Genomic DNA, 21443 nt, shown 5'->3' with positions numbered 1-21443 from the left:
TTAATTTTGATTGATTATTACATTCTTGTTAGACATTAATGATTGTTCTTTAGAGTAGTTTGCTCTGTAGCTTCATGAACTGGTTCTCTGAGTCTTAATTGACTTTCTGCTCTTTTCTTACATACATATGGGGGTATATTGTGCAGAAAATGGGACCTGTAATAACCTTACCTTTTGGAGACCTCGAGCTCCATCAAATTATGTTATATTGGGAGATTGTGTGACTTCAAGGTAGAGTTACATTAAATTGATTTGTAAAATTTTTCTTTTTAGTATGATAATTTCTAGTTTTCATTTTAGTGACTAATAAAATAATATGTTATATTACTAGAACGAGTGTTTAGATAGGAATGTGCCGCCTACTTGCTTATGATTCTTTGATACAATGATGTTGTTTTGACTTGAAATAAAATTGTGGTTCCTTGTACTTTCATCTAGTTATTTTGAAGACAAAACAGAATATAGAAAATGACATAACTTAGTAACATCCTTTGCAGCCTTCTAGTAGTTTGAACTAGTCACCATTTTTTATCTTTTGTTTATGATTGACAAATTCAGGCTCTTACTCCAGTTTGGTGTAATTTCTGTTGACTATAAGTTTCTCATAAACCATCCTGCCTTATATTTTTCTTTCCTTTCCACATTTGTGTGGCCACATCTACTCTTGTAGTTTCCTACTTTAATGGTTAATCAATACTTAAATTGAGATTCAAAGGATGAGATATAGAAGTGCTTTTTCAATGATCCTTTAGTTGGTTCATATGGTTAATATAATGGTCATTGGATCAAAAGGCATCTCTTCTCATAAACAACTATTGGAGGGTGAGGTTGTGGGTTCTAAACTTGATGTGCATGTGTGACTTACCATTAGGGGAAAAACAATTGGTGGAGGTTTAGGTCATGAGTTGGATTTATAATGGTTGTGCGAGTTAATTTGCTTACCAAAGATAGAGATAGAGACAGAGACAGAGAGACCTTTACTTGGTTCTTAATGAATGGTCTTTGGATTTATAATGGTTTTTTTATTATTTTTGATAAGTAATGAAAAAGATGTTAAAAAAAAGAAAAAGAAAAAAAAGAAAAGAAATGTAACCTGAGTATACAAGAAGTATACATCAGGGACAAAGTACAGTCAAGTGCCTAAAGTACAAGTGTCCATTAAATTATGGACTGAAAAAATAGAACAAAAGTCTAACACTGCAACCTAGTCCAAAAGAATCTTAAAGAAGAAAATTTTAAGATCTGGAACTACATTTTCAAAATCCTTAAAAGTGCCGGTTATTTCTCTCCTGCCAAATGTGCCTCATCAAACAATGAGGGACCACCATCCAAATAGCACCATTCCAATGGCGCCCAAACTGTCCTTGCCAACAAGCCAAAAGCTCAACCACCATCATTGGCATAACTCAATGAGTGCGAAACAAGGTGAACACAATAGACCACAGGTCAAAAGCAATGGGACAATGGATAAGGAGATGATCTATTGATTCCCCCCATTTCTTTTACACATACAACACCAATCTAAAATCCAAATTTTTTGCTTCTAAAGAGTATGAATTGTGAAAAAATTCCCCAAAGTTACAGTCCAAACAAAAAAAGCAACTTTAGGAGGGATCTTGGGCTTCCAAATAGTCTCCCAAGTAAAGGACTGGTCTAATATTTTAGTCAATATCTGGTAAAACGAATGAACCTAAAAATCTCTCTTGTTAGCAGGCATCCAACAAATCTTATCTTTCCCAACTCCCCTCAAAGAGACTCCGTGAATACTATCCATGAAAGTGGATAAAGACTTCAATTCCCAATTCTGGATGGCTCTTACAAAATTTAAATCCCAAAAGCGAACACCATTTGGGAATTTCATCAGATCAGCCACATTAACCTCCTTACTTTGACTTATAGTGAATAATTTTGGATAGAAGCTTCTCAAAGGGGTGACCCCATGCCAAACATCCTGCCAGAATTTAACAGTAGGCCCAACCCCAATTTCAAACTGGATGTGATGAGATAAAGAAGGCCAATCACGACTAATAGACTTCCACAAACTCACTTCATTAGGACCGGTTATGGGAAGAGAGTACCAACCTTCCCTTTCACAACCATACTTAATCCCTATCACTCTCCTCTACAAAGCTTGTTTCTCATTCCCAAATCTCCGAACAGCGCTTTATTGAAACTTCTCAAACTTCTAATAGCCAAGCCTCTTGATTGAAGAGGAGCACAAACCATAGCCCATTTCACCAGGTGAGTTTAAACCACTCCAAAGAAAGTTTTGTCAAAGTTGTTCAATATGGTTTGCAACTTCTACCAGGATAGGAAAAAGATAGGAAATAAGTTGTTAGATAAGATAAAGTACTCTTAATTAAAGTAACTTTACTTCCTTTTGAAAGATACAACCGTTTCCATCCTACTAATTGCCTCTCCATCTTCTTAATAATAGGGTTCCAAATGGAACTATCTTTGAAATTTGTACCCAAAGGAAGACCTAAATATTTCATTGGGAATGAGCCTTTCTTTCACCCTAGCACATCTACGAAATTTGCTATATTTGGAACCACACCCACAGGGGCTAATTCTAACTTTCCCATGTTAATTTTCAGTCCAGATACTACTTCAATCCAAAAAAACACCAACCTGAGAAGTAGAATCTGACCAAGTTCAGCATCACATAAAACCAAGGTATTATCGGCGAAGAGAAGTTAGGTAACCTGAAAGGAATTACTCACGGGACCCAAACTAACTCCAAACATGAGACCATCCTTCGCTGCCTTATCCAACATTTTTTACTAAATGCTTTCATAACAATGACAAACAATAAAGGGGATTACGGATCACCCTATCTTATGCCCTAGAGCTCTCAAAAAACCCACAAGGAGCTCCATTAATAAGAATAGAAAATTTGACCATAGAGATGCAGAAAGAAACCCACCTTCTCCATTTTTTAGGAAAAGTACAACGATCTAACGTATAAATGAGGAAGCCCTAGTTCACATGATCATATTGCCTTCTCTACATCCAACTTACACAACACCCTAGAAACTTTTGTTTTCAGCCTACTATCCAAGCATTCATTGGCAATAAGAATGGAATTTGAAATCTGCATGTCTTTAACAATGCATTTTGAGATTCATAAATAATGTCCCCAAGCACCATTTTTAGTTTGTTAGCTAAAACTTTAGCAATAATTTTATACACCCCCCAATCAAACTAATAAGCCAAAAATCGCTTACCTCAACTACATCAAATTTTTTAGGAATTAAGGAAATGAAAGTGGCATTCAAACTTTTCTCAAACTAAGCATTATCAAAAAAATACTAAAAGATTTCCAAAATATCCGTTTTAATAGAATGGCCCAACAAGTCAAAAATCCATAGGGAAACCGTTGGGTCAAGGAGCTTTATCTCCATTAAAATCCTTGACCACCCCAAAATCTCTGCTTCATCAAAATGTCACTCCAACCAGTCAGCCCTATCCTCAGAATTCCTGGGAAAAATCCGGGTGGGGGCTATGGACCCTATCTTCCATGTAGAGGATCTTTGATGCGATGGACCCTATCTTCCATGTAGAGGATCTTATCAAACTTAATAATCCCATTGTCAATAACTTCCTGATCTGATGTCAACACTCCCTCAATCTTGAGGCTGCCAATACTATTATTTCCTCTATTAGAATTAGCCATTCGGTGAAAAAAATTTGTATTGCCATCCGGGCCCTTAAACATAGCACCCTCAATTTTTGTTGCCACCTAATTTCTTCCAATAAGGAGGTCTTCTCTATTTCCATGCGAATCCTCTCTTTTTCAAGCTTCTCATCAGCAGATAAAGAAAACCTTTCCTCTTTAGAATCCAAGGAATTCAAATCATTCCACAAATTCATTCTCTTAATGGTTATATTTCTGAACTTTGTTTCATTCCACTTCTTTAAATCTTCCTTGAGAACTTTCAACTTTATAGCTAGCCCGTAACTAGGAGTTCCATAAAAATGATAAGAGTCCCTCCAATTCTTCACCTTCCCCACAAAACCATCCACCTAAAGCCACATGTCCTCGAAACGAAAAGGCCTTCGTCCCTTATGAATATTTCCACCTCCAAAGAAATCAGGAAGTGGTCTGATTAGACCCTAACAAGCCGTTTTTTTATGGATATTTGGATAGTGTTCTTACCACTCAGGTGAAAAGGGAAAACGATCTATCCTAGATCTAGTCAAGGAATTGGACCAAGTAATAATTACCACCCTCCAAAGGGATATCCATTAACCCGTTAATGGAAATGAAATCTGAAAAATTGTGCTTAAATTGAGTGAAGTTTTCAGCCCCCAAACGTTCAGAAGAAAAGCGAAAGAAAAGCAAACAGCATTGAAATCACCACCCGCACACGGAGGCAAATTTCACCAACTATAGAGACCCGCCAATTCCTCCCACATCAGCCTTTTCTCCCTATCCACATTAGGACAAAATACACAGGTAAACGCCCATTCAAAATTATTCCCCATATTCTAAATCTGCAGGACACCAAAAATTGACCTACAGCTTCTTCTAACTTCTCCACCACTCTCCTATTGCACATAACCAAAATCCCACTTGAAGCACCTATTGAACTCAAATAAACCCAATCAATGTGTTGACAACCCCAAAGATTTCTAATTAAACCCATAGTGATAAGCTCCATCTTTGTCTCCTGTAGGCAAATGACATCAACCCGTCATATTCTAATAAGATTCCTAATTTGGAGCCTCTTATCCTTCTCATTCAGCCCCCTCAAATATGGGTGAAATTGTAATGCTTAGTGGACCAGGACAAACATATCAGGAAAGAGGACTTTGAAATTTGTTGTATTTTTTTTAGGGGGGGGGGGTGGTGGGGTGAGTATGATAGCTTGGTTGTGGACTTAATGTGGATGTATATATATTTTAGATGCTATGTTTTGATAAATTTGGTTTGTCATAATATGTTCAGGCCAATTCCTCCTTCACAAGCAGTGGTGGCGGTGAGTAATACATATGGGCGTGTGAGGAAGCCCATTGGTTTCAATCTCATTGGTTTGTTATCTGGTATTCAAGGATTTGATAGAGGTAAAGGCCATTCTGATCTTGATAGTGATTGCTCTCTTTGGATGCCTGTTGCACCGCCTGGATACACAGCATTGGGGTGTGTAGTAAATATAGGAAACCAGCCGCCACCAAATCATGTTGTCTATTGTATACGTTCGGACCTAGTCACATCAACAATGAGTTTAGAATGTATACTTAGTGCCCCTTCAAATTCTTGTTTCATAAATGGATTTAGCATCTGGCGTCTAGACAATGTTGTTGGATCATATTTTGCCCATCCTTCAGCTGAATGCCCTACCAAAGAAAAAAGTTTTGACCTGAATCATCTTCTTGTAAACCCAAATCGGCATCATTCTGCCCCTGAAGAGTTAGCCTCAGATTTGACTGATCATCATGGCTACAGAAGTCAAACAAATGAACAGAGTGCAAATTCATCTGGATGGGACATTGTTAGATCAATTTCAAAAGCAACTAATTGTTATATTGCAATCCCCAACTTCGAACGAATCTGGTGGGACAAGGGTAGTGACCTCCGGCGTCCAGTCTCAATATGGCGACCTATTGCACGTCCAGGTTATGCCATACTGGGTGACTGCATTACTGAAGGGTGAGACCTTTCTATCTTGCAAATTTTCTTTATAGTATATTTTAGTTATTTTTAATCTATATTTCTGTTAATCTCTTTATGAGTTCCTATTTACAATGTCTAGTTAAATTTTATCCCTTTCAGCTTAGAACCACCTGCTTTGGGCATAATATTCAAGGCCAATAGTCCTGAAATCTCTGCAAAGCCTGTGCAGTTTACTAGAGTTGCCCATATCACGGGAAAAGGTTTTGATGACATTTTCTTCTGGTACCCAATTGCTCCTCCTGGTTATGCTTCTCTAGGATGTGTAGTCTCCAGAATAGATGAAGCACCTCGCCTGGATTTATTTTGCTGCCCCAGAATGGATCTTGTTAGCCAAGCTAATATTCTTGACGATCCCATTTCAAGATCTTCAAGTTCAAAATCATCTCAAAGCTGGAGCATTTGGAAAGTTGAAAATCAGGTTAAAATGAATTCTCATTGATCCAGGACGCTGATCTTGTTGTCTAGATTTTTTTGGCTTCCCTATTTGATGATAATTGTAAATCTTGAACTTCTCTCTCCTTCCTCAAATGTTCATGTTAAATTACCGATTCTCCCAAAAGGATCATTTAACCATATATTTCTAACGCTTTCCCTCATGTGTGGGCTCAGACTCCCTTTTAATAGGTGAGGCCTAATACGTGGGATTTTAAATGGGAGGTAGAGTGGAGGAAACAGGGATTGAACTCAGGACCTCTTGCTTTGATACCATGTTAAATTACTGATAATTTAATTATTTCACTACATACTTCTAACTATTTCTTTTATTTATATTTAGATTTTTCTTTTCACTTTTGGATAAGGATGATAAGATCCAATGTTATCTGTATAGCTTATTGTTCATTTTAAACTTTTACTTAGAGAGGGAAATTATAATGTTTATAGTAGTCTTTTGTTTCTGTAGGCCTGTACTTTTCTTGCTCGTGCTGATCTGAAAAAACCATCAAGTCGTTTGGCTTACACCATTGGTGATTCAGTGAAGCCAAAGGCCCAGGAGAACATAACTGCTGAATTGAAGCTAAGACGTTTCTCTTTGACCATTCTTGACAGCATGTGTGGAATGGTTTGTTTTTTAAATGACCTGAACACCTAGATTCTGATGTTTAAGTTGTTTCCGTTTCTTCTAATCTATGTATTTATTATGATACATTTTAACCGTTTCAGATGACACCACTATTTGACACAACAATCACCAATATCAAGCTTGCAACACACGGTCAACTAGAGGCAATGAATGCAGTTCTGATTTGCTCTATTGCCTCATCGGCCTTCAACGCACAATTAGAAGCCTGGGAGCCCCTGATTGAGCCATTTGATGGAATATTTAAGTAAAATTTGGTTTGCCTTTTGATTCCTTTTATAAATTTTAAATCTCTTAGCCCTTGATTAATGTTATTTTACTTCACCTTTTTTAAGGTTTGAAACTTATGATACCAATATACACCAACCATCAAAACTTGGGAAGAGAGTGCGTGTTGCTGCTACAAATATGCTGAACATAAATGTCAGTGCTGCAAATCTTGAGACTTTTGTAGGGAGCATTCTTTCATGGAGAAGGCAATTAGAACTTGAAAAGAAAGCAACAAAGCTAAATGAGGTCTTGATCTTGAGCTGATTTTCATATTAAGAAGATTTTTTCAATGCTTTACTAGCTCACTATCTTTGCAGGAAGCTGGTGATCATCAGAGACATGGAGAAGATCCTACTTTTTCTGCATTGGATGAAGATGATTTTCAGACTGTGATTTTAGAAAATAAACTTGGGTGTGATATTTATCTGAAAAAAGTTGAGCAAAATTCAGATAAAGTTGACCAGATATGTCATGGTGACAGTGCTTCTGTTTGGATTCCACCTCCAAGGTTTTCAGACAGGTTGAATGTTGCGGATGACTCGAGGGATACACGTTATTATATAGCTGTACAGATTCTTGAAGCTAAGGTTGTAAATCTGGCTAAAGATTATGAAATTCTTAGTCAAGATATTCATTTTTTCATATTCACTATTGCCTCTTGAAAGAAAATAACTTTTTCTATATTTTCCAGGGTCTACCTGTCATTGATGATGGCAATAGCCATAACTTTTTCTGTGCTTTGCGCCTTGTCATTGATAGTCAGGCAACAGACCAACAAAAGCTTTTTCCTCAGAGTGCAAGGACCAAATGTGTTAAGCCTTTAGTTTCAAAAATCAATAAGCTTGATACAGGCACTGTGAAGTGGAATGAACTTTTCATATTTGAAGTTCCTCGAAAGGTATCTTATTCTGCTCTTGGATTTGTTTTTATTTGTTTCAAGTACAGTGTGTTGACCATCATGAACACGGTGTACTTTTTAGTCAATAAAACTTCTATTACCTATCCCAAAAAAAAAAAAAAAAAAAAAAAAACTTATGAGATAGCTTTAATTTGTGCTATGCTTATTCTCTTTTGCTTTTATGTTATTATTAGAATTAACTTATTTCACTTGTGAGCTATCAATTTAGATGGCTTAGAAGGGAGACATTGCACCTAAACTATAATCAGTGGGTATAGAAATATACAGAAAATTAAGTGTTGGTTGCAAGCATCTATCATAATATCTAGCGCACTAGAATGTTTTCTTTAGTTTGGCCAAGGCTTATCTTTCACTGTCTCTTTGGGCCATTTGAGCTGCAATCTTTAAAATGAAATAACTATATAAATAAAATCTCGTTTTGCCTCTTTGTTAGATTGGATTGGATTGGATTGAGGCATCTTCATACTAGTGTCACAGTTTATAAACCTTTGCCCTTCAAAGTCCTCCAAACGTATATCATATTGAGCACTCTCTTGTTAGCCTAAGACAGCTTGGTATATTGGTTTGAAAAAATTCTTGTCTGAACCTAGTCCCCAATGTCTATTGGGGATACTGTGGAGACTGGAGAGGAAGGAATCAGCATACTTTTGAGGACGTGGAAACCTCCATGGTTTGTTGAACCCTCTCTTTTTTCAAGTCCGAACAAAATGTCTTCTATCTTAGATTTCATAGATTCTCTGTGATTCTGTTTGTAATACATTGTTTTCTCGAAGTTATCTTATGTCTACATCCAGTATACACTAGGTAGTTCTTTCTCATCAATAATTTTTTTACTTATCAAAAAGAATATTAGGTATTCTCTTGTTATCCTAGGACAGCTTTGTATTGGAGGATATAGTTGGACCATCAAAGGAAGGTGATTTTTCCTTTTTTACTTCAAACTAGCGGGATATGGAGTCGAGCAAATTTCCAAGGTTTTGGGTTTGTTGGAAGGGCTTGATGAAGCAATTAGTCTTGAGAATTCTTTAATTATCAAGCAAGAATGGATTACAGAAACCTGTAGATATACATTGTTTTTTATTGGACAGATATTGTGGACATGCCAATCTAATTTTAGTCAGATTTTTGGACATGTCAACCTGTTCATTGGTCAAAAGGTTTGCTAATCCAGAAGTGTATCTATAAGCCAAAGTGGAGGGTGCAATTTAGATTAATTATTGTAATGATTTTTTGTGGAATCCTGCTTTTGGAAGAGGTTTTTTTTTCTCCTCATTGCATCATTCTCTCTCTTATTCCGTATCTTATGAACTCCTTACATGAAATGTATGATTTTGTTTTGTCTTATATTTTTTTGCTACATCATGATACAAGATTTATTTTTTACTCTCTCTCCCCTCTTCAAACTTTATTTGAAAATTTTCTGGGGGTAAATTTCTTACAGGCTTCCTTGTGCTTCTTTGACTGCAAGATTATTTTCATAAATGTATCCCCATATGGGCATTTCAGTTTTATAGAACAGCATACTTCTGTTGTTATTTGACTTTTGCATGTAATTTGGTGTTTTAGAAGTTCATCTGCATCTCTGTAAATTTATTTTGTTTCCACACTTATTACATGCTCCCTACGTTTGTATTTGTACTTTTTCGTATTTTTAATTCTTGATGAAGTTTTAGTAAACTTGCCTACAATTCTACCTTTTCAAAAGAATCCCAACATGTATATGATGCAGGCCCCAGCTAAGTTGGAAGTGGAGGTGACAAACCTTGCAGCAAAAGCTGGAAAAGGTATGTGTTACTGGACCATGAACCTCTGGATTAGAATTTCTTCAAATAAAGTTGCTAAGGCATCTATGGTTTCAAACTTTGTGATTTTATTCATTTCTGCACTTGGGCTGCTTCACATTCTCTATTAAATTTAAGATTACTGCGGCATTCATTGGTCAAGTGAATTCTTACTCCTTGCATAACCCTTACCTTGTATTGATTATGGAAACCAACGTGTTTATCTTCAACCATGCTTCCTCTGAAATGTTCTCACGGGATTCAGGTTCACTTTATTATAGAAACAAGAATCTGTATTGTTTGAGTGATCTCTTTCATGTGGTACCTTTGAAAGGGTCGAAATTTATTTGGAGTTCTGTTTTTAGATAGTGTTGCATCAAGTCTTGGCGTGGTTTTCTTCCCCCTACCTTTTACGCTACTTTGCACTTGTTATGGAAAATCATCAGAATTTTCCTCTTAGTTATATTTAATATAATATAATAATTGGTGTCTTGTTACCAGGTGAAGTCATTGGGTCCCTTTCCTTTTCTGTTGGACATAGTGCAAACATGTTGAAGAAGGTAGCTTCAGTGAGGATGTTGAATCAACCATATAATGCTCAGAATCTTGTGTCATATCCTTTAAGGAGAATGGTGAGCTATTTTATTTCATTTCGTTTATGCTTACTGATACTCATTTTCTCCGATATAATTTTTGGCTTCATTGTTCCTTTTTGCTGGCCCAGCAAAACAATGTCGAAGACATGCATGACCACGGCTTACTATTGGCATCTACAACTTATTTTGAGAGGAAGACTATTGCAAACTTAAAAGCAGATGCAGAAAGTGAGAATGTTAAAGATAGAGACATAGGATTTTGGGTTGGGCTTAGCTCGGAGGATGAATGGGAATGTATTCGGTCATTGCTTCCAGTGTCAGTGGTCCCCAAATCATTACAGAATGATTTTTTTGCTATGGAAGTTGTCATGAAAAATGGCAAGAAGCACGTAATTTTCAGGGGTCTTGCAACAGTTGTAAATGATACAGATGTTAAATTGGATATTTCCATATGTCGTGTGTCTTTAATTCATGGTCAGAATCGCTCTTCAGGAACAAGTAGTTTTAACATAGTTTCTGGTGCTTCCGCTGTTTTACCTTGGAGAAGTACGTCCAAGGATTCTGATGAGTGTTTACTAGTCCGTCCTTGTGTTGATCTTCCTGAGCCCCCTTACTCATGGGGTTGTGCAGTCACTGTTGGTTCTGGTTATACATACGGAAAGGACCAACCCTGCATCGATCAAGGTTCACTCTATAGACAAAAGCAGGAAACTAAAATGCCCAATTTTACATTCAATTTGAATCAACTTGAGAAGAAGGATATACTTCTGCGTTGTTCTAACACTGGAAGCAGACAATTTTGGCTCAGTGTAGGTGCAGATGCCTCGGTTCTTCATACTGAACTAAATGCACCTGTTTATGATTGGAGAATATCTATTAATTCTCCTTTGAAGTTGGAAAATCGACTTCCTTGTCCAGCTGAGTTCACAATCTGGGAAAAAACAAAAGAAGGGAGTTGTGTTGAGCGACAACATGGTATAATCTCTTCACGCAGGAGTGTACACATATATTCAGCAGATATTCAGAAATCTATATATCTTACATTATTTGTTCAGGGTGGTTGGGTTCTGGAGAAGGTATTAACTTTAGTCTAAATATATACTTGCAACTGTTCTCTGTATGTAAAAACTCCTATACGTGGAATATTTACCTCTGATACTTATTATTTCCTTTTCCTTTATTTATTCTTTTGGCAGGACCCTATTCTTATTTTGGATCTTTCTTCCAGTAACCATGTTTCCTCTTTCTGGATGGTCCACCAGAAAAGTAAAAGGTCTGTGATTCCAATTGAACCTTTTTTTTTCCTGTTATACAATGGTTTGCCGACTCTTTGCATTCTGGTTCTTAAGTTTCTTAATTGCAGTTCCAGAGCTAAGAAATCCTACTAAAGTTAATCTCTTTGCATAAATTATGTTACGTACAATATCAAATTATTTGTCAGGACTAAATCAAACTTTTCATTACAAGAAATGTGGATGAATATAGGCTTAACTGAAACCTCCAAAGCACTTTGATTCTTTTATTTGAATGTTGTGCCTTTTCAACCTAAGAGGGCCCTCTCTTTCTAGATCCTCTGCTGTTTCAAGGTGATTCATCCTTAATTGATCTTTTATACCTATACAATGTAAACATCTACTCCCCTCTGTAGCAATAGGTTTTTGAAAACGCAAACATTACTAATTGCTTTGCTTATGGCTTCCACAAAGCCATACATTTCAACATTTTTACCCTGGTTGTTCAAAAATCTGGCTTGGCTATCACTCATTTGAATTCCTAGGGACACTAGGTATTGGTCACCAGATTCGGTCTTTATGTTTTGTCAACACCTCTTGTTTGAATAGACATCTTCCTTTTTTGTGCAATGTGTGGAAGTTTCACTTCACTTCTGAAAGCTGTTCTTGTTACATTCTATGGATGTACTCTCTCTCTCTCTCTTTCTCTCTCTGAACAAATGAAAGGAAGAAATAAACAAATGAAACATGAATCTTCTGTGAACAAGTACTTTATTTATGCGATGTGATGGTATTAGGGCTATGAATTAACTGAGCCATTCATAAACAAAAAAGCTTGGGCTTGGCATGGGAAAACGCTTGATTTTATGTTCGCTTTTTTAACAAATATACTTATATTGACTTGAGGTTCAATTTGAGTGTATATAATATAATATTTTTATTATTTATACATTTATAAAAATATACTTATATAGACTTGAGATTGGGTTGTTTAAGTTAGTAGTTAAGCTCATAATATTTCAAATTATTATTTATAATTTATTGATAATTTAAATAGACCATTTCGTGATAATGATTACATATAATTTTTTAACAGTACAGGGTTGGTGAATTTAATTTGTATAAGTTCACAAATAAAAATAATTTTATTTGGTTATCTCAAATAACAATTTCTATAATTCAATTATTAATTATTAGCATAGGCTTGTTAAGGGGTAAAAAATTTTGATTGTGGTATTTACTATATATGGGGATAAGTTAGTCAATTAACTCATGAACAAACTTGAGCTTGTTTCGACAAGAAAATGAACCAAGCTTGGATATGTAATCTAGCTTGATGATGAGGTCGAGCTTGATTTGAGTTCAATTCTTGCTGTTATACAGAAAACAGCTTCTCTACCTGATTTTTAAGCATATATATATATATATTTTATAAGTAAAATTTTGATTGATGTAAAAACTATTGCATCAAGTACACAGGGGTTATCCTAGATGAATGACCCAGCTAAGCTCTAAGATTAAAATTATCCATAACATCTAAATACTCAGCAAAAGGGTATGTTCCTGAAATCAGCATCTACTCAAAACAATGTTTAAAATACTGCTGCTTCTCTTCTAAAATAGTCCGTTCACACCACCTAGAAGTTCTAGCGCTTCTTCACGCCAAATACCCCAAATCAAACAAGGAATCTTGAAAACATAAATTTGGGACATTGAGAGAGTGAACGACCTTGATGTTGCTTTAGATGGTGTTGGAAAAGAAATAGAACGAAAATATATATATGAACTTTTGTGAAATTTTGTAGCCCTCGTCAACAAATTTTTTCCTCCATTTTAGACAAATTATCTGCATGGTGATGAATAGAACACATTACTTTCTTGTAATATTTAAAATGATGAATACCAATGAACTATAGCTCAATTGCTACTTCATGGGATGGAGGGTGAGGTAGTGGGTTCAAGACCTAGTGGATGCATGTGTAATTAACCAATTAAAAAAAAAAAAATGAAGAATAACTTTTCGTATGGTCTGTGTGATGTCGATAATTATCCTATGTGCAGGAGATTGCGCGTGACCATTGACCGTGACTTGGGAGGAACAAGTGCTGCTACTAAAACCATTAGGTTTTACGTTCCATATTGGATTATTAATGATTCATCTCTGCCTTTAGCATATCGAGTGGTGGAAGTGGAGCCTTTGGAGAAATCAGATGCAGACTCTATGTTACTTTCCAGAGCGGTTAAATCTGCAAAAATAGCCTTGAAACATCCTACAATCTCCACGGACAGGAGGCATTCTGGCCCAAGAAGAAATATTCAAGTACTTGAAGTGATTGAAGATACTACTCCAGTTCCTAGCATGCTTTCTCCACAAGACTATGCAAGCAGAACAGGACTTATATCATTTACATCTAACAAAGATGCACGTCTGTCTTCACGGGTGGGCGTTGCTGTTGCCATTCGTAATTCTGAAATTTACAGTCCTGGGATTTCTCTTCATGAGCTGGAAAACAAGGTGACTTGGATACAGAGTTAAATATTCCCAAGATTATGATGACTTCAGATATAGTTTTTTATCCTCTTATGTGTGAAATTTTTCATAGTATGTGATACACTTTGAAACTTCTCCTCAGGAACGGGTTGAAGTCAAGGCATACAATTCAGATGGATCGTACTTCAAGCTTTCAGCAGTGCTGAACATGACCTCAGACAGAACAAAGGTTGAAATAAATTTTGGTACTTGTTTTTTGGTTTTCTTTCTGTGATTAATTGCAGTATGTAGATCTCACATTTGCTATCATGTTATAATTTTTAATAATTCACTCAATTGCACGGTGGTTGTGTATCTTCTGTTGTTAATCTCATCCTGTACCAGCCAATATGTACAGGTTTTTAGAAAACCTAAATGGTTATCCGGTCTATTATGCACAGCTATAGACTATAATGGTCTGTTCTGTACAACCTTACCAGACGCAGACTGTATTGCCTGGTCTTGTATGAAAAAATTAAAATAAACTGTGAAATGATTGTTTTTGGGCCAAAAAATAATTAACCAATAAATAAAATAAGTGATATTCTGAAATACCTAAAACAGAGCTCTACATCTTAGGATAAAAATTAATCCAAAATTGTTGATTATTCATGTTACAAGAGGCTATAATGATGCAGGGCATTTCAAGTTGTTGCATCCTAATCCTCTTGTGAATAGTTAGTTAGTTAGTTAGATGATTGCTTAAGCATTAGCCAATAGGTTTTAGACACTTGTCAAGCATCTAGAAGGCTCCAATGTCAAACAAATAGTATAAGTACCACATTGTAGTTACTTTGTGATTAGTTTTTGAATGCAATTACATAGATTAGCCTAGTGCTATTTTCAAGAGATGGATTTCTCTTAAGAAGGTTTTGTCACACCTTGTTCGCTGTTCTAAGCAACTCTCATTTCCCTTAATCAATTCTAAGCCTAAACAGCAGCCCCCTTAGAATCCCTGCATCATATGATTTATAGGGAAATCGGAAATCCCAAAATGCTCAAAGGCCTTAGATCTAAATCTTTAGGGTGACAACAGAAAATTTTCATGCGCTGGTCTGTTGTATATAGGATTTTTAATTGTAGTAAAGCTATGATAATTTGTGAATGACTACTTAGCCCGTCAGGGATGAAAGCCCCTAGATTACCCAGCAACTGGTTCTAGAGAGTGCGTTTGTTTGCCCGCAGGTTTTATGCTAGACGGAAGTCCAAAGGACTCTTCTTTAAAAAGGTTCCCTATATTATATTTATATATATTGTGAATGTTTATTTGCTCCTCAGTAATTAACAATTGCTTATTCATTCATGTTCAGGTGGTTCATTTTCAGCCACACACCCTGTTCATTAATAGGGTTGGTTGCAGTCTCTGCCTGCAGCAATGTGATTCTCAGTCAGTGGCATGGGTTCATCCCTCTGATCCCCCAAAACCCTTTGGCTGGCAGTCTTCTGCCAAAGTTGAACTTTTGAAGGTCTGTTCAATAGAATCATCTTTTTTCTTTACTGGATAATATGATATCTGTGACTTACAGTGAATTTTTTTCCCCCATTTCAGATGCGGGTAAATGGATACAAATGGAGTACACCATTCAGTGTTTGTAATGAAGGTGTGATGTGCATTTGTTTGAAGAAGGATATTGGAGATGATCAGATGCAGTTAAGGGTAGCAGTAAGAAGTGGAGGAAAGAGCTCGCGCTATGAAGTTATTTTCCGTCCAAATTCATTATCAAGCACTTACAGGTTTTTTTCTTTTTTTCTTTTTCAGGAAACTTTCTGTATCTGTTCTATTCTCTCTTTTTAAGTGCAATCTGAACAGTAAAAACATGCTGAAGGCATGATAAAATAGGTGAAGTATTCTTCTCATTAAGTTGTGGTGAAATTTTCTTGAACTGGTAAATGGATACAAAAACTAATGTAGAAACTAGGAAACACAGACACTACATTTGGGGTGCCATACCCATGTTGTACTTGCCTTGTCATGTCATAATTTTTCCGAAATTGCTTGTGTCGTCTTGTTGTACCCATACCTATGTCCATGCTTCTTACTGTAGAAATAGGCCTGCAGAGTCTTCCATTTATTTCTTTAAGTCAAACTATTTTGTTTCTTTTTCTCTATTCTACATATTGTGAGTGCAATGTTATTGTTAAAGAAGAATAAAATAATATAAAGAAGCAGAAGCAACAAAGAGAGAACACAGGGATTATATGGTTCGGCCAATAGCCTACATCCACAAAATAAAGCCCTAGTAGCTGCATCTTTACTGTATACTTAAGTAATCAACTACAGTGAACCCTTAACTGGGTATATATAGAGACTAGAAGGTAGGGTTAGCCCAATATGGGCGTACAACATAACTAGGCCTCTTGGGCCATTACATCAACATAAACCCAATCCTTTAACAATTATGTTCTAGTAAAAAATAATCTCCTCTCTAATTTTCCTCTTCTATTTTTGTTATGCATATGTTGTTTTGGTTCATGCTCCAGTAGTATAATCAACTTTCTACAAGCAGGATTGAAAATCGTTCGATGTTTTTACCCGTTCACTTTCGGCAAGTGGATGGTACCAGTGATTCGTGGCAGTTTCTTCTACCTAACTCAGCTGCTTCTTTTCTGTGGGAAGATCTTGGTAGAAGACATTTGTTGGAACTCCTGGTAGACGGGGCCGATCCATTGAAATCTCAGGAGTATGATATTGATGAAACTTTTGATCACCAACCAATTCACATGGTGGGTGGACCTGCTAAAGCTCTACGTGTTACAATTCTAAAAGAGGAGAAGATGAATATAATTAAGATCAGTGACTGGATGCCAGAAAATGAGCCTAAAGGAATCTTGAGTAGAAGACATTTACCTGCTTCATCACAGCTTTCTGGAAATGACTTTCAACAGCAACAATTATCATCAATCTCAGATTGTGAATTTCATGTAATCATTGAGCTTGCTGAGCTTGGAATCTCTATCATTGACCATACACCTGAGGAAATATTATACCTTTCAGTGCAGAATCTTCTTCTAGCATATTCCACTGGCTTGGGCTCTGGGATCAGTAGGTAGGATTTTCTTTCCATTTAGTACTTCATTTTTGGATGGTAAAACATCTTAAGAGTTTAGGATACCTCCAGAGTGCATGTATACACTTTCATGGATGGATATAACTTTTTATATATACATATAATTCTTCTTTTCTTTTTTTTTTTTTTATAAATGGAAAATGCAATTCAAAAACATTTTGAAATGTGATGGGTATATAATAAGTTTACATGTGGCAAGAAAGGTGTGATGGATTAGATGTTGTTGATGAGCTTATGTCTTTTAAGCCATAGGTGGCGTCTTTTGTTTGTTTGTTTGTTTTTTTTTTTTTTTTTTTTTTTTAAAGAGAAAATTTACTCTTTGATTGTATGAAACACGGCTTAATTTGGCAGGTCAGGTTACTCAGGTGTGCTTTTATTTTCTTTTTGGTTATCCAATCATCTCCATCATTCAACTAAGCAACTTCCACAACCTCTGTTTTTACAGGTTCAAATTAAGAATGCATGGAATACAAGTGGATAACCAGTTGCCCCTAAGTCCAATGCCAGTTCTCTTCCGGCCACAGAGAGTTGGGGAGGGAACTGAGTATATCTTGAAATTTTCCTTGACAATGCAATCAAATGGCTCATTAGATCTGTGTGTCTATCCATATATTGGAGTCCAAGTGAGCTGTCAATTTTCTAAATACCTTGCAGAAATATAATGATTTGTTTCCTTCATACGTTAATCATATTTATACTGATTGCTTTATAACAGGGACCTGAAAATTCTGCCTTTTTAGTGAACATTCATGAACCCATTATTTGGCGCCTTCATGAAATGGTTCAGCAAGTGAACCTCAGCCGATTATATGATACTAAAACCACTGCTGTTTCAGTTGATCCAATCATTCAGATTGGGTATGCAAGGATCTCTCTTCAAGCTTGTAATTCTAAATCTGGTTATTTTATGCATTTGGTTTCCTGAAATTGCTCCAATAATACCATCTTTGAAAATTTCAGAGTCTTTAACACCTCAGAAGTTCGATTCAAAGTTTCAATGGCAATGTCACCAAGTCAACGGCCAAAGGGTGTACTTGGATTTTGGTCATCCTTGATGACTGCATTGGGCAACACCGAGAGTATGCCAGTATGTGTTATGATCTGTCTTAATATGATTCCTTAGCTTGGAGAAATTTTTTAGATGTTTTACGTTCAAACTTTCCATCTGAATCTAAATTACCACCCTCAATATTATTTGTAAACAACAGGCTCATGATGAGAGCATTATCATTTAATTTATTTTCACTAAGTGGTAGCTTGGTCCAAATTTGTTTTGAGAAAATGACTTTCAAAGTGTCAATGACTGTTATTGCGGCATCCCATTAGATGATTTCAATGTTTTCATAAGCATGGTGTCTGTAGTAGCATCAGATTATAACACTGCATGTAAACTATTTCCAGTATGCCTGTCCACCTAGCCTACCACTTCAGTCTCAAAATAATATTTGATAAAGCTCGGTCATTTGAACCTTAGGCTATCAATTCCATAAATCTTGGGAGTTACTCTGGAGATTTTGTCTCTCTTTAAAAGAAAGTGGTGGGTGATTCTTGTAATATTGGAACTTACTTTTTCTTGAGGCATCATACATTGTTCTATTATAGTGTAAAATATGAGTTTGATTTATTTTTATATTTGTTACTCAGGTCAGGATAAATCAAAGGTTCCATGAGAATGTGTGCATGAGACAGAGTTCCATGATTAGTATTGCTATTTCAAACATTCGGAAGGATCTTTTAAGCCAACCTCTTCAACTGCTCTCAGGTGTTGACATATTGGGTAATGCAAGTAGTGCACTTGGACATATGAGTAAAGGTGTAGCTGCATTATCAATGGATAAGAAGTTCATTCAAAGCCGTCAGAGACAGGTTTACTAAATATTGCATATTTGTCATTCATTTTCTTATAATTGCTGCAAATTGGACATTATGAACTTCTAAGATCTAGTGTAGACCATACATGTAAAGATAGGATAAGAGCAAGGTGGATGAAGTGGGGAAGTGCATCAAGAGCATTGCGTAATCGTAGAATACCTATTAAGTTAAAGGGAAAGTTTTATAAGGTTTCTGTAAAAATATTGGGTTTATGATGATGTAATGGCCCAAGAGGTCTAGTTATGTTATAAGCCCATATTGGGCTAACCATAACTTCTAGTCTCTATATATACTCTATTAGGGTTTATAGTAATAGTTTCAAGTATACAATAAGAATGTAGCAGCTAGGGCTTTATTCCCCTTGTGTTCTTTGCTCTTTCTTGCTTCCGTTTCTCTATATTATTTTATTCTCATCTTTAACATGATATTAGAGCATGAGATCCTGAGTTTGATCATTGTCCCCTCCACTCTACCTTTCATTTAAATTCCCATGTGTTAGGTCTCACCTATTAAAAGGTAGTTTTGGCCCACATGTGAGGAGAAGTGTTAGAATTGTGTGATTAAATGATTAAATTTACTATATCCCAATAGCTTAAGCTTTTGGGACAATCGGTAATTTAACAATTGCTATAAAATTAGTTATGCTTTATATTACCAAATGTTGGGCAGTTAAGAATCAACATATTTATAAAATAAGTGTAGCTGAAATGAGAATGTTAAGATGGATAAGTGAAAATTGTGAATACACAAAAAGAGGGGATTTGAAATAAGAAAATCTACTTAAAGATAGAGGTAGCTCCTATAGATGAAAAGGTGAGAGAGAGTCACTTGAGATGGTTTGATCATGTTTAGACCATAACAATTAATGCACTGGTAAGAAAGTGTGAATTGATCCAAGTTGAAGGAAATTATAAAAGGTAGAGGAAGACTCAAAATAACATTAGTAGAAGTAATAAAAAATGACTTACAATTAAGAGAGTAACAGAAAATATTGTTTTAAGTAGAACAGAATGGAGGAAAAGAATAAATGTGGCCGGTCCTAACTAATTTGTTAAGGATCCATAGCCAACCTCAAAATTTTGGAATTAAGGCTTCGTGTTATTGTTTTTGTATTGTAGACCATAGGCGCCGGTAATAAAGAGTTACTTGATTCAAGTTGAGATATTTAAAAAAGGTAGAGGAAGACAAAAATAACATTAGTAGAATTGGTTAAAAAGGACATGTCAATTAAAGAAGTAACAGAGGCTATGACTTTGGATAGAATAGAATGGAGGAAAATAATACATGTGACCAACCTCGACTAATCTTTTTGAGAATTCATAGCTGACTAAAAAAAGTTGGGACTAAGGCTTTGTTGTTGTTGTTGTTGTTGTTGTGCATAGTGTAGACCACAGTGACTATATACTGAGTGGCGAAAAATACATGTGCTGGTATTTATGTTGGGCGGCATATAGGTGATTTACTATATACATAATTTTTCATTGAAATGAAACAATCCAAATATGTAGAAGAAGCTCAAAGGAAGCAAATGTATTTTAGGTTACTGCACCCTAATAAGAGTTGACTATTTAACAGTATACTTTGGCCATTCCTTCATTCTTTAGCCTATTCTACACTAATAAGCTGTAGGAGAAGCTCAAAGGGGATTTTTCAATGTTCCTACTTCACATGAATGAGTGCAGTCTATATACAATTTACTTTGCCCATTCCTTCCATCTTGGATATTTCCTTTATATTCAGAATAATGATACATTCGTTGTAAATGAAACTGTCCCTTTTGACCTTGCATAAATACAGTGCATGATAGCGTTTCTTTACCTGAGTACTTTTCCTCCTTGACATGTTCATAGATATTTTTCACCGATTGATCATCTGCTGGTCATTGAATATGTATGCTTAAATGTACACATATATGTATATACGTGTGTGTGTGTGTGTAATGAACTTTTTTTCTGCAGGAAAAGAAGGGTGTGGAGGACCTTGGTGATGTTATCAGAGAGGGAGGTGGAGCATTTGCAAAAGGCCTATTTAGAGGCGTTACTGGCATATTGACAAAGCCTCTTGAAGGTGCCAAAAATTCTGGTGTTGAGGGATTTGTTCAGGGTGTTGGAAAAGGAATAATAGGTGCAGCTGCACAACCAGTGAGTGGAGTTTTAGATCTTTTGTCAAAAACTACCGAAGGGGCCAATGCTATGAGAGTTAAGATAGCATCTGCTATAACTTCAGATGAACAACTCCTCCGCAAGAGACTGCCTCGTGTAATTGGTGGTGATAATTTGCTTCGACCATATGATGAGTACAAAGCACAGGGACAGGTACTAGTTTTTCATCACACTATGGATTGCTTACATTAGTAGTGTTATTTTCACATTGTCTAGATATGGTTATACAAGATAAATGGATTAAATTGTTATAAACGA

General features: G+C 35.9%; 1 protein-coding gene across 2 annotated transcripts in view; it reads left to right on the top strand.

Annotated features, from left to right (window-relative positions):
• LOC115995017 overlaps nucleotides 1–21443 on the top strand; it is a 71604-nt gene that overhangs the window by 46377 nt on the left and 3784 nt on the right. For both annotated transcript variants that reach the window (XM_031119416.1, XM_031119415.1), the window contains exons 38-59: nucleotides 147–231; nucleotides 4952–5653; nucleotides 5777–6095; nucleotides 6579–6737; nucleotides 6839–7002; nucleotides 7091–7271; nucleotides 7343–7612; nucleotides 7717–7923; nucleotides 9674–9728; nucleotides 10227–10357; nucleotides 10450–11397; nucleotides 11518–11594; nucleotides 13615–14068; nucleotides 14187–14273; nucleotides 15394–15549; nucleotides 15633–15817; nucleotides 16591–17130; nucleotides 17597–17774; nucleotides 17867–18009; nucleotides 18112–18238; nucleotides 18796–19017; nucleotides 20982–21338. In XM_031119416.1, coding sequence (XP_030975276.1) covers nucleotides 147–231; nucleotides 4952–5653; nucleotides 5777–6095; nucleotides 6579–6737; nucleotides 6839–7002; nucleotides 7091–7271; nucleotides 7343–7612; nucleotides 7717–7923; nucleotides 9674–9728; nucleotides 10227–10357; nucleotides 10450–11397; nucleotides 11518–11594; nucleotides 13615–14068; nucleotides 14187–14273; nucleotides 15394–15549; nucleotides 15633–15817; nucleotides 16591–17130; nucleotides 17597–17774; nucleotides 17867–18009; nucleotides 18112–18238; nucleotides 18796–19017; nucleotides 20982–21338 — 5747 coding nt within the window. The remainder of the gene's footprint in view (nucleotides 1–146; nucleotides 232–4951; nucleotides 5654–5776; nucleotides 6096–6578; nucleotides 6738–6838; nucleotides 7003–7090; nucleotides 7272–7342; nucleotides 7613–7716; nucleotides 7924–9673; nucleotides 9729–10226; nucleotides 10358–10449; nucleotides 11398–11517; nucleotides 11595–13614; nucleotides 14069–14186; nucleotides 14274–15393; nucleotides 15550–15632; nucleotides 15818–16590; nucleotides 17131–17596; nucleotides 17775–17866; nucleotides 18010–18111; nucleotides 18239–18795; nucleotides 19018–20981; nucleotides 21339–21443) is intronic.

Source organism: Quercus lobata, chromosome 6 (assembly GCF_001633185.2).
Source record: "Quercus lobata isolate SW786 chromosome 6, ValleyOak3.0 Primary Assembly, whole genome shotgun sequence".
Classification (NCBI taxonomy): domain Eukaryota; kingdom Viridiplantae; phylum Streptophyta; class Magnoliopsida; order Fagales; family Fagaceae; genus Quercus; species Quercus lobata.
This window is presented reverse-complemented; position numbering and strand designations above follow the sequence as displayed.